This window comes from Schistocerca cancellata, chromosome 5 (genome assembly GCF_023864275.1).
Source record: "Schistocerca cancellata isolate TAMUIC-IGC-003103 chromosome 5, iqSchCanc2.1, whole genome shotgun sequence".
Lineage (NCBI taxonomy): Eukaryota > Metazoa > Arthropoda > Insecta > Orthoptera > Acrididae > Schistocerca > Schistocerca cancellata.
In genome coordinates this window covers 415,303,739-415,320,042 of record NC_064630.1, presented here as the reverse complement: position 1 = coordinate 415,320,042, position 16,304 = coordinate 415,303,739, and the positions used below count along the sequence as shown (strand labels likewise).

At 44.3% G+C, this 16,304-nt stretch overlaps 1 protein-coding gene and 2 non-coding genes across 3 annotated transcripts in view; 1 reads left to right on the top strand and 2 right to left on the bottom strand.

Annotated features, from left to right (window-relative positions):
* The window catches only part of LOC126188572 (L-lactate dehydrogenase-like), a 236,442-nt gene that overhangs the window by 167,165 nt on the left and 52,973 nt on the right, over positions 1 to 16,304 (bottom strand). The window contains exon 2 of the mRNA XM_049930174.1: positions 11,962 to 12,079. Within this exon, the coding sequence (XP_049786131.1) occupies positions 11,962 to 12,079 (118 nt within the window). The remainder of the gene's footprint in view (positions 1 to 11,961; positions 12,080 to 16,304) is intronic.
* Positions 778 to 852, bottom strand: Trnas-cga (transfer RNA serine (anticodon CGA)). Its single transcript has one exon. It is a non-coding gene; the product is annotated as a tRNA-Ser (tRNA).
* On the top strand, positions 914 to 993 carry Trnas-cga (transfer RNA serine (anticodon CGA)). The gene has a single exon. It is a non-coding gene; the product is annotated as a tRNA-Ser (tRNA).

The following is a 16,304-nucleotide window of genomic DNA, read 5'->3' as shown; positions in this document are numbered from 1 at the left end:
TATAATACTCCCCCTTTGGCCATAACGCTGTTTCGCCATCTTGAACTCTTTATGGATTACTGTGGGTGTTGTGATTTATCTTGTATAAAGATTTCTGAAAGGCGTAACGGGGCACGTGGTTAACCTAAAGTATAGGACCATTCTCAGTCCGCCGTATCAAATCTAGCAACCTCCAGTCCAAAGGCCGACGCCCTAGCGTTCTCCCACAGAAGCGTCAGGCCGAAAGAAAAGGCGAGAGCGTTCCAAGAAAAACAGCCGGCGACGACGATGGCCCGCGCTAGCCAAGTGCTGCAGTCGCTCGTGAATAATGAGACTGCTAGCCGTTCTCTTTGCTGACACATCATATATATTGCCACCCACCGAGAACGGATACCGACGCGTAAAGAAGGCGGAGGGCCGTGCGAAAATCCCGCGGACACGCGGTGCGACGCGGGACAAAGGCAGAGTGACCGTCGTGTGAAAGTCCGCAGTCAGCAGCCGTAATGCCGCGCCGCGCCGCCCACACACGCCACTGACACTGACACCTCGCCACGCGCTGACTCAGGGCCGACCAGACGCAGCACTCGTTTTCTTCCCCTTTCCTCTATGCAAGTTTCTATCCTACTGGTCCCAGTCTTTCACAAGATTCATGACTGCGCGAAATTGGGAGAGCTTTAGTATTAACCCGGATGGAAGGAAAGCTGGTTGGCAACGATAAATAGGGACAGTGGTAGTGCCTGTTCTGGATAATCTACTGAACTAGTTTAGAATCGAAACTTCCTGGCAGATTAAAACTGTGTGCCGGACCGAGACTCGAACTCGGGACCTTTGCCTTTCGAGGGCAAGTGCTCTACCAACTAAGCTACCCAAGCACGACTCACGCCCCCGTCCTCACAGCTTTATTTCTGCCAGTACCTCGTCTCCTACCTTCCAAACTTGGGTAGCTCAGTTGGTAGAGCATTTGCCCTCGAAAGGCAAAGGTCCCGAGTTCGAGCCTCGGTCCGGCACACAGTTTTAATCTGCCGGGAAGTTTCATATCAGCGCACACTCCGCTGCAGAGTGAAAATCTCATTCTAGGTTAGAATCGTTGCATATGCATCGCCTCTTGTGCAAAATATATGAACTAAATGGGATTTGTTGGGATGTTACCAGATGGTTACAATTAAAGTGCAGCTACGCTCAGAGATCCAGTGTAGGCTGTCATTGTCGTATGGCAGCTACACTTGGTAGCTATTCTAACGCATTAATGCGGAACCGATTTGCGCCGGAAAAAAACTAATTCCACCAGGTGGAAATCTAGCGCTGTGAATGCAAGAATGACGTGTAGAAATGTCTCTGTAAATAACGGATTAGAAAAGGTACATGGTCAGAAAAGATCAAAAAACGGGTAAGAAAGGCTTAATGTTGATTTCATTATTAACCGACACTTACACAAAATATTCAATATGAGCACCGGAAACATCGTCGAGATATTGTACAGCGCCAGACTGCCTGGGGGCCGAAGTTGGAAATAATTTGTTCCCAGCGTAAATCGGTTTCACATTAACGTATTAGCATATCTACAAAGTCCGTTACCATACGATAATTGCAACCCACACTGGACCTCCGTGATTAGCTGCACTTAAACTGTAACCACCCAATATTTCGCAAAAAATGCAACGACTTTCACTTGAATGAGATGCATTACTTGTTGTGGCGTACAATTTACTTTGAAATCTGCAGCAATTTCCGATGTGGTGTTTAGGCTAGGATCTAATAACAGAGCTTAAGTTTAATTACATATTCAGCTCTACATCATGTCGTACTCACTTATATTTTATTATGCCCAATGTATCTTCCTGCTTGTAACGTCATGATTACCTTTATCGAACGCAGTTCTCTCACTAGTACCATTATTTTATTATATAGGTTGAGTCAGGAGAAAAGGTACATGCTCTGAGGACCTCCAGTATTAGTGATACTGAACAAAAAATTTCATATGGACATAAGCGCTATTCCCAATGGTTTCCAGGATAGAACATATTTGTTACTTTTTCTGTATTACTCAAACACTGTTATTGTTTATAACGAACCACAGTAGTGTAGGGGAAGTTGAGACGAACAATTTGATACGGGACACTTGTGGTCTATCAAGTTGGGAAACTACCTCAAATTGGCTTGCAAAAACTACCTAAGCTAAACGCATGCGCTTGGCGCGAGATTTTCAATATTCTCGCGCTCTCTTCGCGAGAAAACAATAAACAGGACATTTTTTGTAAGAAATTTAATGTATTTTAATTCTACAGCGATACGTTTTCGCTGGAGAGTGCGGTTTTCGAGTTACTCAAGAAAAGCGTACAAAAGTAATACTAAATGTGTTATATATCGGAAACCATACGGAATAGGGCATATGTCCATGTAAAGCTTTTTGTTCAGAATCACTAATATTTTCATCCCTCAAAGCGTGTACCTTTCCTCCTAACTCACCCTGTATAAGACAGCATCACCTGTTGCCAGCTGCAATCCCATACTTAGCAAATTTTTTCTTAAATAATCTTTTTTAATGTACAATACGGCAAGTTTTATGATCTGAAGTAACAAATATAAATGATACTGCAATGCAGACAGTCAGCATACGTATGTACTCGTAACATATGCCCGTACCTTTTAACTGGCTTCAGCACACTGCTAAAGCTTTACTCGTAAAATTATTATTGTATAAGCATTTGTAACGTATCTAAAGGTAGTATGTTATTTCACGTGGTCTAATAGATAGCCTGTTACCTGATATCTGTGGCAAGTGATCACCTCTAAAGAATGATTACCGATAAAAATAGATTTTTGCTCGTCTCCTTCGAAAAACAGTGGTTAGCCTTTGGCGTGCCTGTTGCTGTTACGGCTGCAGTACCAGGGATACAGTTTGCTCCGCAGGTAGGCTCTTCTCCGGACATCGCAGTTCATCTTGCCAGGAATCTTTGCCGAGGTGGAATCTTTGCTTGCCTCAGCGACACAAGCACTGTATTCTAGGTATAACCACGACAGAAGGGAATCTGTGGAGTGGCTTCCTGAAGAGAGGCAAGCAGCCTTTTCAATAGTTTTCAGGGGCCTTGTAACGTTAGCCAAGACTGCCTAGCTGTGCTGGTACTGCAAACGGATGCAGGCTAGGGGAAACTACAAACATATTTTTTCCCGGGGGAATGCAGTTCTACTGTATGGTTAAATGATGATGGAATGTTGGGTAAAATATTCTAGAACTAAAATAATCCTCCATTAGGATCTCCGGGCGGGGACTACTCAGGAGAATGTCGTCATCAGGAAAACAAAACTAGCATTCTACGGGCTGGAGCCTCAAATATTACATCCCATAATCGGGTAGTTATATTAGAGAATTTGAAAGGGAAATGCGTAGGTTGAAGTTAGATATAGCGGAAATTATCAAAGTGCGGTGGCACGAAGAACAAAACTTCTGTCCAGAAATACAAAATCAAACAGGGGTAATTCAGGAGTAGATTTAATAACGACTAAGAAAATAAGAATACACGTAAGTTACTTTCAATATTCTGGTGAACATATTATCGTATGTAAGATGAAATCTAAGGCAATATCCATCAGAGTAGTACAAATTTATATTCACTGGTGACTCCGCAGGGTGGTCAGAAACAGTCTGAAAAGGTTGTGAGGGTGCTGCAGTGTAGTTGGCACTGAGAAATATTTATTAAGAAAAAAATATGATACGGTTGCGACGTTCCCGAGTTAATTATCATTGAAGTTTGCCAATCAGCCCGCTGCCCGCGCAAATTCAAACGGCCTGCCAGACAAAGTTAGTGTCAGTTGTTCTCATAGTGTAGATGATGGGGCACGAGGCTGCTCAGCCTTTGGCTCGGTTTCGATACTTACTACCGTCCCAATTCCAATTTTTATATCGTTCTCTTGTTCGGTTCTAGGAAACCAAACGAATTACACGTTTGATGACAACGTTTCTGACGGGCGCTTGAATTTGCGAGTGCAAGGGCCTGATTGGCTAACTTCGATGTTAAATAACTCGGAAATGGAGCAACGTATCAAATTTTTTCTGCGCGATTATTTCTCAGGACAACCTACACTACAACACCCTTTCAAGCTTTTCAGACTGGGGTTGTGCACCCTGTACAAAAACATCTACATACGTACTGCATGAGTCAAGAAAGTATTTTCATTACCTTCGAAATATGGAAACAGTCGCCGACAAATACTTGCAGCAAGTTCTCTTTTCCTTAAGAATATCGTAAGAAGAAACAGAATAGTTACACAGTTAGTTCCAAACGTCGTCGAAAGGTGGTGCGCCGTCTTGTAATCTTCTCCTCTTGAACAAGGTGTCCTGAGGAAACCCGTTTGGCAAGCTGCAGTTAACGCCAATTCAGTATATACATCACTCTGCTGAACACCTGACACATGCCTCCATACAAGACCCATCTCAGGGAATTTTACCGTGTCACACTTTGTAAAAAAGTGAAGAAGACCCATTTTACCAAAATATACCTGTACGTGCTTTGCAATAACGAGAAGTGTTCCCCAACGATATGTTCATCATTATGGTGGTGAATTTGAAGATGGTTGTAGATTTCGTAGATGAGGTCCATTTTCACGTGGGTTGTGTGGTGGAGGACAGATACGACCGTTTTAGGATCCCAAAGCCTCACCATTGGGCGAACAGTCAACAACACATTTGCCAAGTTGATTATTCGTGATGCAGTATCTGCCAGAGGTGTCATACGCCCTTTTGCAGTGCGAGGAACAGTTGTTATTGAACGGTACAAAGCAGTTTGGGAACAATTTGTCCACACATTGTAAGTATTGGAGGGCTCACCAACAGGTAGACTCCCATACAAGACGAGGACCATCACACCATATTCCAACAGTTCTTGCCTTTTTGGACGAATACCCAGGCAAATCTGTAGCTGACTGCGTCTACTCCAGGAATCTAGAATAAATTTTCACCGTGCAATGTAGTTGCACAGGTATGAAAATTCCTGCTGATTATGTTTGTTCGGTGGATGAGGAGTCAAATCCGGAAAGTTTGCCTTCTGCAAACAGATGATCTACTTACTAAGCTATCCCTCACAGCTCTACTTCCGCCACATACCATGACTGCAAGTTCGATTCGGCTTAAGGAAGATCGCTGACAGTTGCAGTGGGCTGGGCTTCGCGACTACTTCAACCAATTACGTAACGCGATTTTGTAAACGTATGGCAGTGCCTCAGTGTGGTAACAGCTATATCGACAACCATTGTTTTCGACTGTAGCTGTCAGCGCTACACAGCTGAAAGCTGGCAACAGCGCTTTTAGCTGTCAGGGATCTTCTTACGTCGGTTCTGCTATAGTATTCGTGCCAGAAAGGACTATGGCTTAGCCACAGCATAAAGGATTATTCCCAGAATGAATTTTCACACAGCAGCTGAGTGTGCACAGATGTCAGTGTTCCTGGCAGACTAAAACTGTGTGCCGCACTGGGACTCTAACCTGGAATCTTTCGTTCGCGCTGCCAAATGCTTCATCGGCTGAGCTATGCAGGCACAACTCACAAGCTGCCCTAGCAGCCAATACCTCTCTTACGCTTTCTACATTTCAGACACGTTCTCCTGTACACCTTGCGTGTACTAATGGAGTACCCTCGACATTACCCAAAACTTTCTCCTCCAATAACATTTTGAAGGTCGCATCCAACGAGTTTGTTTCTTGTCGGAATCTTGCACAATAGATGAGTTTTAAGATTTGATTAACCAGACACTTTGCACCCATTTCCGTTGACACGCTCTGGAGAGTGATGGCTGCTTTTGCTATTAGTATGAGCCATTGTACACGGTGCACATTTTGGATTGGTTTTGATGTGAGAGCGACGGCAGCTTTCGTCGTACAGACAAACCCTTTTGTTGACCTCTTTCTGACAGTAACGACAGGTGCCATCTATTGTCGACATTAGGAACAACTTGTCAAACATCCGTAACCGATTTTGATCGTTTTACCAAAAAGGAATTAAATGTGATTATGGCCACACGACGGTAATTAACAGACTTTGAACGCAGAATGGTAGTTGGAGCCAGACGCATGGGACATTCCAGTTCAGTCATGGTTAGGGAATTCAATATTCCGAGATCCACAGTGTCAAGAATGTGCCGAGAAAACCAAATTTCAGGCATTACCTCACCTCTCACCACGGAAGACGCAGTAGCCGACAGTCTTCACGTAACGGCCGAGAGCAGCGCTGTTTGCGTAGAGCGGCGGCCTAACAGACAAGAAATGCTGCGTGAAATAATTGCAGAAACCAATGTGAGTTGTACGACGAACGTATCCGTTACGACGGTGCGGAGAAATTAGGTGTTCATGGGCTACGGCAGCCGACGACCGACGCGAGTGCCTTTGCTAACAGCATATGTCCTGCAGCACCTCTCCTAGGCTCGTGACCATATCGATTGGTCCCAAGAGGACTGGAAACCCGTGGCCTGGTCAAATGAGTCCCGATTTCAGTTGATAAGAGTTGATTGTAGGGGTCGAACATGGCGCAGACACCACGAAGCCATGAACTTGAGTTGTCAGCATGGCACTATGCAAGCTGGTCGTGGCTCCCTCATGGTGTGGGGCTGTGTTTACATGGAATGGGGTGGGTCCTGGTTACGTTCGGCAATTGGAAAGCCATTTGCAGTTTTTCATAGCCTTCATGTACCGAAATGGTTCAAATGGCTCTGAGTACTACGGGACTTAACATCTGAGGTCATCAGTCCCCTAGAACTTAGAACTACTTAAACCTAACTAACCTAAGGACATCACACACATCCAAGCCCGAGGCAGGATTCGAACCTGCGACCGTAGCGGTCACGCGGTTCCAGACTGCAGCGCCTAGAACCACTCGGCCACAACAATGACAATGACAATTTTTATGAATGTCACCAGGTCACAACTGTCACGATTGGTTTAAAGAACATTATTGACAGTTCGAGAGAATGTTTTGGCAGCCCAGATCGCCCGACATAAATCCTGCCGAAGAATTACGGGACATAATCGAGAGGTCAGTTCGTGCACAAAATACTGCAGTGGAGACACCTCCACAATTAAGGACGGCTGTAGAGGCTGCATGACTTAATATTTCTGCACAGGACTTCCTACGACTTGTCGAGTCGATGACACGTCAAACTGCTGCACTATGCCGGTCAAAAAGAGGTCTGGCACGATATTAGAATGTTAGGAGGTATCCCATGACTTTTCACCTCAGTATAGCTCTCATTAAGGCAAATCAAAATCATTATGCAAAAAAGTTAATATCATGGATACAGAAAAATATTTGATCATTTATTTATTTATTTATTTATGCGTTTATTTTACCTGGCAAGATTAGGGCCTTCAGGCCCTCTCTTACACCTAACCAGGCATACTCAAATTCAACAAATTTCAGTTTCTACAGAACATTAAGGACATATAACATGTTATACAGTATTAATGTAATTGGGATTCAGGAACAAAGAACGGACGGAGTGGTGCGTCCGGGCTAAAACAGTGGCAAACGCCACCCCTCCCTCTTCAGCTCCACCAGCTGACATCTAACGGTGCTGACTTGAAACCTCGTCATAATATCCTCTCTTCGATGAAAGGCAGAGAGTGAAAGGTAATGTACAATTTGTACAGAAATCAGACTATAGTTATAAAAGACAAAGGGCGTGAAATGAAAGTAGCAATTGGGAACTTGTGAAACAGCATTATAGCTTACCCTGATGCTATTAAATCTTGAGTAAGCAGTAAAGGAAACCAAGAAGAAAAGTGGAAATGGAATTAAAGGAATAAAAACATTGAGGTTTCCCAATGATGATGTAATTCTGTCTGAGACAGAAAAATACTTTGGAGAGCATTTGGATGGAACGGACAGTGTTAAAAAAGAGATTGTAAATTTAACACAACGAAAGTTAAAGAATGGTAATTGAATAGTCGAGTTAAAACAGGCGATGGTGAGAGAATTAGATTAGGAGAAAATGGGACGCAAAAAGTAGTAGATGAGTTTCACGATGGCAGAAGTATAGAGGATGTAAAGTGATTACTGGCCAACTGCCAGAGAAGCGTTCCTGAAAAAGAGAAATAAGTTAGAATGGAATATAAATTTGTCAGTAAGTCTTTCCCAAAGATATTTGTCTGGAGTGTAGACTTCTACAGGAGCTGTACTTGGACGCCAAGCAGTTCAGAGTGGAAGAGAACAGAAGCTTTTCAAATGGGATGCACAGAAGAGTGCTGAAAATTAGACGCGTAGATCGAGTAAGAATTGAGGAAGTACTGGATCGAATTTGGGAGATAAGAAATTTGTGGCACTGCTTGACTAAAAGAAGTGATTGTTGACAGGATACATAGTGAGGCACCAAGGAATCATCAGTTTGATGATGGAAGGAAGTGTATGTATTTGAGGAAGAGGAGGTGGCGGGATGTAAGTAGTTATACAGACCTCGAGAGGCATGCACTGGATCAACTAGCGAGGAGAACTGCTTCAAACCAGTCTTCTGACTGAAGACTGCCTTCCTTCGTAAGAAGAAGGTACATATTATGAGAATATTTCCAGCACATGTAAACAGTTGTGCAATCGTGTACCATGTTTGTATGATGCAACAAGTTTCCATTTACACGTATGTCATTCGTGGGTACATTTTAACTTTATGATGGGAGCCAGCTAGGAAGGGGCTTCCAGATCCCTTTTTGGAAGAGCACTTAGGACCTTTCTGGGACTGACTAGAAAAGATTGTTCGCAGTGCGTTTGCGAGGTCTGAAGGAAGGCTACCAAGATTCGGAGAGGCATTCGTATTCGGGATCGTATGGATATTTTGAGTCAAACTTCTGCTTGGTAATGCTACTCTGAATTCCGCGCTCTTTTTTTTCTTTTTTTTTTTTTACCAAGTCTTTCAAGTTTCACGTTGAACGTACGCGCATCTGGGACGAGTAATCAGGAGGATAACAAGATCCCCGATTCGCAGTCACATGACATTGGCTGACTCCAGCAATCGTTAGCAGCACCCGCCAGTTCGGCGCAGGGCAACATGGCCGCAGTCATGGTAAGGCCGCATTTGCAGCGCGCGCTCCCGACTTCTAAAATCACGGTTTATTGGGGGAAGACGAGTTCATTCCCTGTTTCTATTTCTTAGCTTTATTCATGCACTGATATACAAGTTTTTCAGGAATCTATTTCTTGCTTCAAAGGAATTTTTTTAACCACTCATGTTTTATTTCGTTATCGAGTTAAAGCTCATCCGCCTAAGGATGTTTCTTCCTTTATTCAATAGTTAGTGTACTCTATACGAATTCATATCTTCTTCTGTGTAATTTTAAAGTTTAGCAAACACAGTTGAAAGCATAATTCATGTCCTTCACATGTCTGGGCACCATCTCAACGGTAATTGTCCAGCATCATGGCGGTGGCGACCCAAACAACCATTCATTTTCTTATCTTTGTTCTATATTAATTATGTAAATTCATTCTCAAATTGTTTTATAACCTCTACGTTTATGTACCCTGAGTAATTTTCACACACTGTTTGAATAAATATTATTTTACCAGATCAGCCTCTACCATTCAGCAACCCCTAAGTAAATTATTCATCTGAAATGCCCACACCCCAACGAGTTCTGGAAGTTATCAAATGACGTTTTTCAATGTGGGTGGCACATGATTTTAAAAGTAGCTCGTTACCTTTTTGAGGGCAATCTCTCCTTTTATATGAACTGGGTCATAGATTCAGCATCAGTCTAATCTGCATACCTATGGAAAACCTGATGACCCAGGGGTCGTGATAACAGCACTCCAAGCTTCTGGCACCTGTTCTGTGAAGAAATATCATGCAATGTTTGTTCAGACATGCATGCATATCCTAAGGAAAAGGCGAGACACTGACTACAGCTGCTATGAAAGACGTTAAATGTATTCGCATTTCCGAGTATCATCCAACTCCAGCTGAATATTGGAATGGAAAATTTGTGCCAGATTGGGACTTGAACCTCAATTTCCCACTTCACGTGAGCAGTTGCCTTAATCGCTTTGGCTACCTGAGTACAGCACATAGCCAGACCCAAACTTGCATATGTCATTGTACATGTGTCATACCTGTATCCATGCATCCCATTAATTTTATTCACATACAGGGGAGATACTTTATTTGGAAGTCGCAGCCCCGGTATTGGCCAATAAATATGAAATTGCACTGTCTGTGTTGTGAAGAAGTATGGTGCAATGTTCCTTCAGTCATGCATGCTTGTCTGCAGCAAGCCTGTGGGTCGCATGTGTTACCCAAAATGGAGGATTGGTTAATTACCATCTATCTATATCAAGAGTATTTCTCATTCCATTGCGTTTACGAGAAATATACACTACTGGCCATTAAAATTGCTACACCACGAAGATGACGTGCTACAGACGCGAAATTTAACCGACAGGAAGAAGGTGCTGTAATATGCTAATGATTAGCTTTTCAGAGCATTCACACAAGGTTGGCGGCGGCGGCGACACCTACAACGTGCTAACAGGAGGAAAGTTTCCAACCGATTTCTCATACACAAACAGCAGGTGACCGGCGTTGCCTGGTGAAATGTTGTTGTGATGCCTCGTGTAAGGAGGAGAAACGCGTACCACCACGTTTCCGACTTTGATAAAGGTCGGATTGTAGCCTATCGCGATTGCGGTTTATCCTATCGCGACATTGCTGCTCGCGTTGGTCGACATCCAATGACTGTTAGTAGAATATGGAATCGGTGGGTTCATGAGGGTAATACGGAACGCCGTGCTGGATACCAACGGCCTCGTATCACTAGCAGTCGAGATGACAGGCATCTTATCCGCATGGCTGTAACGGATCGTGCAGCCACGTCCCGATCCCTGAGTCAACAGATGGGGACGTTTGCAAGACAACAACCATCTGCACGAACAGTTCGACGATGTTTGCAGCAGCATGGACTATCAGCTCGGACACCATGGCTGCGGTTACCCTTGACGCTGCATCACATACAGGAGCGCCTGCGATGGTGTACTCAACGACGAACCTGGGTGCACGAATGGCAAAACGTCATTTTTTCGGATGAATCCAGGTTCTGTTTACAGCATCACGATGGTCGCATCCGTGTTTGGTGACATCGCGGTGAACGCACACTGGAAGCGTGTATTCGTCATCGCCATACTGGCGTATCACCCGGCGTGATGGTATGGGGTGCCATTCGTTACACGTCTCGGTCACCTCCTGTTCGCATTGACGCCACTTTGAACAGTGGGCGTTACATTTCAGATGTGTTACGACCCGTGGCTCTACACTTCATTCAATCCCTGCGAAACCCTACATTTTAGCAGGATAATGCACGACCGCATGTTGCGGGTCCTGTACGGGCCTTTCTGTATACAGAAAATGTTCGACTGCTGCCCTGGCCAGCACGTTCTCCAGATCTCTCACCAACTGAAAACGTCTGCTCAATGGTGGCCAAGCAACTGGCTCGTCACAATACGCCAGTCACTACTCTTGATGAACTGTGGTATCGTGTTGAAGCTGCATGGGCAGCTGTACCTGTACACGCCATCCGAGCTCTTTTTGACTCAATGCCCTGGCGTTTCAAGGCCGTTATTACGGCTAGACGTGGTTGTTCTGGGTGCTGATTTCTCAGGATCTATGCACCCAAATTGCGTGAAAATGTAACCTCATGTCAGTTCAAGTATAATATATTTGTCCAATGAAGACCCGTTTATCATCTGCATTTCTACTTTGTGTAGCAATTTTAATGGCCAGTAGTGTATTTCCTTTGCTTTTATCTGCCTGTAGTCTCCCCCTGTTCTCATCCTTAACCAATTAATTTCAATCAGCAACCGAAATCCCTGCAGTGCATGAAGAAAAATCTGATGGCATCATGGTCCAGAGAGCAGCAGATCATCAGGCGAGGTCCTTCTAATCTGTAGGTAGGGAAGATCGAAACCAAAAGCAATGAGCAAGCTACAGTGTTGTAAGGGATCTTGTTGCAGCTACCTGTGCTACAGACGACCTTGGCATGTCGCAGGAAGGGCGCGCCGTGCTGCAGGTCCATGGTCTCCCCCTGTAGCTTCTCCGCCATCACGTCCACCAGTGCCAGCTCGCTGCACAGCTCCTGCCACACACACACACACACACAAACCATATCATTTAAAGCCTCACTCTCCGTCCTCGAATCTTGTCTCTCTCTTAAACGATGACACACGTGATTCCAAATAGAGTTGCTCGTGAAAATTGCGGAAGTGAAACATCCTACACCAACGACAATGAAATTTACGTCATAGAACGCAGTCCCATTTAAATGCCATCAAATTATCATAAAAAGTAAAGACTCGTATGACGACTACGCTTGCAGCCACAAAAATATATTTGCACAATTGCAAATGCACTGTGCTACCGATAATAATATGCCTCTTCTGTGCAGTTCCTAAAAATACATTAAGGATACTAGGTACTTGGATTCTGGGCAGGGAAAGTACCATGAGCAAACCGTACCAGACACCACAGATTCTCGGAAACTGGCTATCGGGAACATTGATGAGCTTTGGTTTCTGCAAGTAGCAAATATACTCTAAGACAACAAAAGCGATTCTACATCCATCTACATCTACATCCATACTCCGCAATCCACATGACGGTGTGTGGCGGAGGGTACTTTGAGTACCTCTATCGGTTCTCCGTTCTATTCCATTCTCGTATTGTTCCTGGAAAGAAAGATTGTCCGTATGCCTCTGTGTTGGCTCTAATCTCTCTAATTTTATCCTCATGGTGTCTTCGCGAGATATACGAAGGAGGGGCAATATACTGCTTGACTCCTCGGTGAAGGTATGTTTTCGAAACTTCAACAAAAGCCCATACCGAGGTACTGAGCGTCTCTCCTGCAAAGACTTCCACTGGAGTTTATCTATCATCTCCGTAACGCTTTCGCGATTACTAAATGATCCTGTAACGAAGCGCGCTGCTCTCCGTTGGATCTTCTCTATCTCTTCTATCAACCCTATCTGGTACGGATCCCACACTGGTGAGCAATATTCAAGCAGTGGGCGAACAAGTGTATTGTAACCTACTTCCTTACTTTTCGGATTGCATTTCCTTAGGATTCTTCCAATGAATCTCAGTCTGGCATCTGCTTTACCGACGATCAACTCTATATGGCCATTCCATTTTAAATCACTCCTAATGCCTACTCCCAGATAATTTATGGAATTAACTGCTTCCAGTTGCTGACCTGCTATATTGTAGCTAAATGATAAAGGATCTTTCTTTCTATGTATTCGCAGCACATTACACTTGTCTACATTGGATTCAATTGCAATTCCCTGCACCATGCGTCAATTCGTTGCAGATCCTCCTGCATTTCAGTACAAAGGAGTTACGGAAATTCGTCACAGATTTATATTTATACTGGTATCGATGGAAAATGCAAAATTGTAAACTTTGGTGGACGATGGATGAATGTGTCATGTTATAGCGCAGTTTCACCACACAGCTGGCAAGGATAGCAAACAGGGGACTGGTCGATATCAGGGCATAAAGTCTTCGCAAATTCCATTCTGTCCACTCATTTAGACAGTAGCAAGGCCTAACAGACAGGCGCTTGAACAATATTCGCAGAGTTCTATATACTAACTTGGCAGAAAATCCTTATGTCTTATGTCAAAGCGGTAGGTGGATCAAAACGAAATGTCCAGACACTCTGTGACCAAAATGGTACTGAAACAGAGGATGACAGACTAAAGGCCGAAATACTAAATGTCTTTTTCCAAAGCTGTTTCACAGAGGAAGACTGCACTGTAGTTCCGACTCTAGATTGTCGCATAGATGACAAAATGGTAGATATCGAAATAGATGACAGAGGGATAGAAAAACAATTACAATCGCTCAAAAGAGGAAAGGCCGCTGGACCTGATGGGATACCAGTTCGATTTTACACAGAGTACGCGAAGGAACTTGCCCCCCCCCCCCCCCCTTCCTGCAGCGGTGTACCGTAGGCCTCTAGAAGAGCGTAGCATTCCAAAGGATTGGAAAAGGGCACAGGTCATCCCCGTTTTCAAGAAGGGACGTCGAACAGATGTGCAGAACTATAGACCTATATCTCTAACGTCTATCAGTTGTAGAATTTTGGAACACGTATTATGTTCGAGTATAATGACTTTTCTGGAGACTAGAAATCTACTCTGTAGGAATAAGCATGGGTTTCGAAAAAGACGATCGTGTGAAACCCAACTCGCGCTATTCGTCCAAGAGACTCAGAGGGCCATAGACACTGGTTCCCACGTAGATGCCGTGTTTCTTGACTTCCGCAAGGTGTTAGATACAGTTCCCCACAGTCGTTTAATGAACAAAGTAAGAGCATATGGACTATCAGACCAATTGTGTGATTGGATTGAAGAGTTCCTAGATAACAGAACGCAGCATGTCATTCTCAATGGAGAGAAGTCTTCTGAAGTAAGAGTGATTTCGGGTGTGCCGCAGGGGAGTGTCGTAGGACCGTTGTTATTCACAATATACATAAATGATCTTGTAGATAACATCGGAAGTTCACTGAGGCTTTATGCGGATGATGCTGTAGTATAACGCGAGGTTGTAACAATGGAAAATTGTACTGAAATGCAGGAGGATCTGCAACGTATTGACGCATGGTGCAGGGAATGGCAATTAAATCTCAATGTAGACAAGTGTAATGTGCTGCGAATACATAGAAAGAAAGATCCTTTATCATTTAGCTACAATATAGCAGGTCAGTAACTGGAAGCAGTTAATTCCATAAATTATCTGGGAGTACGCATTAGGAGTGATTTAAAATGGAATGATCATATAAAGTTGATCGTCGGTAAAGCAGATGCCAGACTGAGATTCATTGGAAGAATCCTAAGGAAATGCAATCCCAAAACAAAGGAAGTAGGTTACAGTACGCTTGTTTGCCCACTGCTTGAATACTGCTCAGCAGTGTGGGATCCGTACCAGATAGGGTTGATAGAAGAGATAGAGAAGATCCAACGGAGAGCAGCGCGCTTCGTTACAGGATCATTTAGTAATCGCAAAAGCGTTACGGAGATGATAGATAAACTCCAGTGGAAGACTCTGCAGGAGAGACGCTCAGTAGTTCGGTACGGGATTTTGTTGAAGTTTCGAGAACATACATTCACTGAGGAGTCAAGCAGTATATTGCTCCCTCCTACGTATATCTCGCGAAGAGACCATGAGGATACAATCAGAGAGATTAGAGGCCACACAGAGGCACACCGACAATCTTTCCTTCCACTAACAATACTAGACTGGAATAGATGGGAGAACCGATAGAGGTACTCAAAGTACCCTCCGCCACACACCGTCGGGTGGCTTGCAGAGTATGGCTGTAGATGTAGATGTAGAGTGAGAGGGTACGTGTAATTGGGCTCAAAGACGTCAGGTGGAGTAATCGGCAAATCGCTCGACGCTTGAATAGGAGCGATGCCACTATTCAACTATGTTGGCAGGAACGGGTAAACCATGGCCGAACTCAACATCAAGAAGGAAGCGGTTGACTAAGACAAACGACAGAACGTGAGGCCTGAACTACCATCAGAAAGACACTTCAGAGCTCTGGATTCATCATTACCATTGATCCGACGTGCAACTGAAGCTTCAGTGACCACAAGGACGATTAATAGGCCGTTCACAGAAAGGGGACTGAGCTCACAGCGCACCATGCACCGACTAGCACTGACATTTGCCCACCAGCGAGCCTGTCTGCAGTGGTGTCAGGCACTAGAACAGAATTGTCTTCAGTGTTGAATCCCGCTTTGAACTGAGCCCTAATGATCAGTGATGATGATGATGATGTTTGGTTTGTGGGGCGCTCAACTGCGTGGTTATCAGCGCCCGTACAATTATCCAATCTTTGCTCAGTCCAATTTCGCCACTTTCCTGGATGATGATGAAATGATGAGGACAACACAAACACCCAGTCATCTCGAGGCAGGTGAAAATCCCCGACCCCCCGCCGGGAATCGAACCCCTAATGATCAGTGAATACCTGTCTGGAGACGTCCCAGACAGAGATGAGATACCAACCTGACTGTCGCCCGCCATACATCCCGATAACCAGGAGTGATGCTTTGGGGTGACATTTCTTTTCATGGCAAAGACCCTTTTGGTTGTACTCCGTAGCATCCCTGCAGCACAGCGTCGACGATATTCTATGCCTCGTTTTGTTGCCCTTCATAACAAGCCAATCTGGACTTACATTTCAGCAAGATAGTAGCCGCTCACACGGCGATAGCTTCAACTGCTTGTCTTTGGGCTTGCCAAACTCTACCTTATTCAGCAAGGTCGCCGGATCTGTCCCCAGTTGAGAA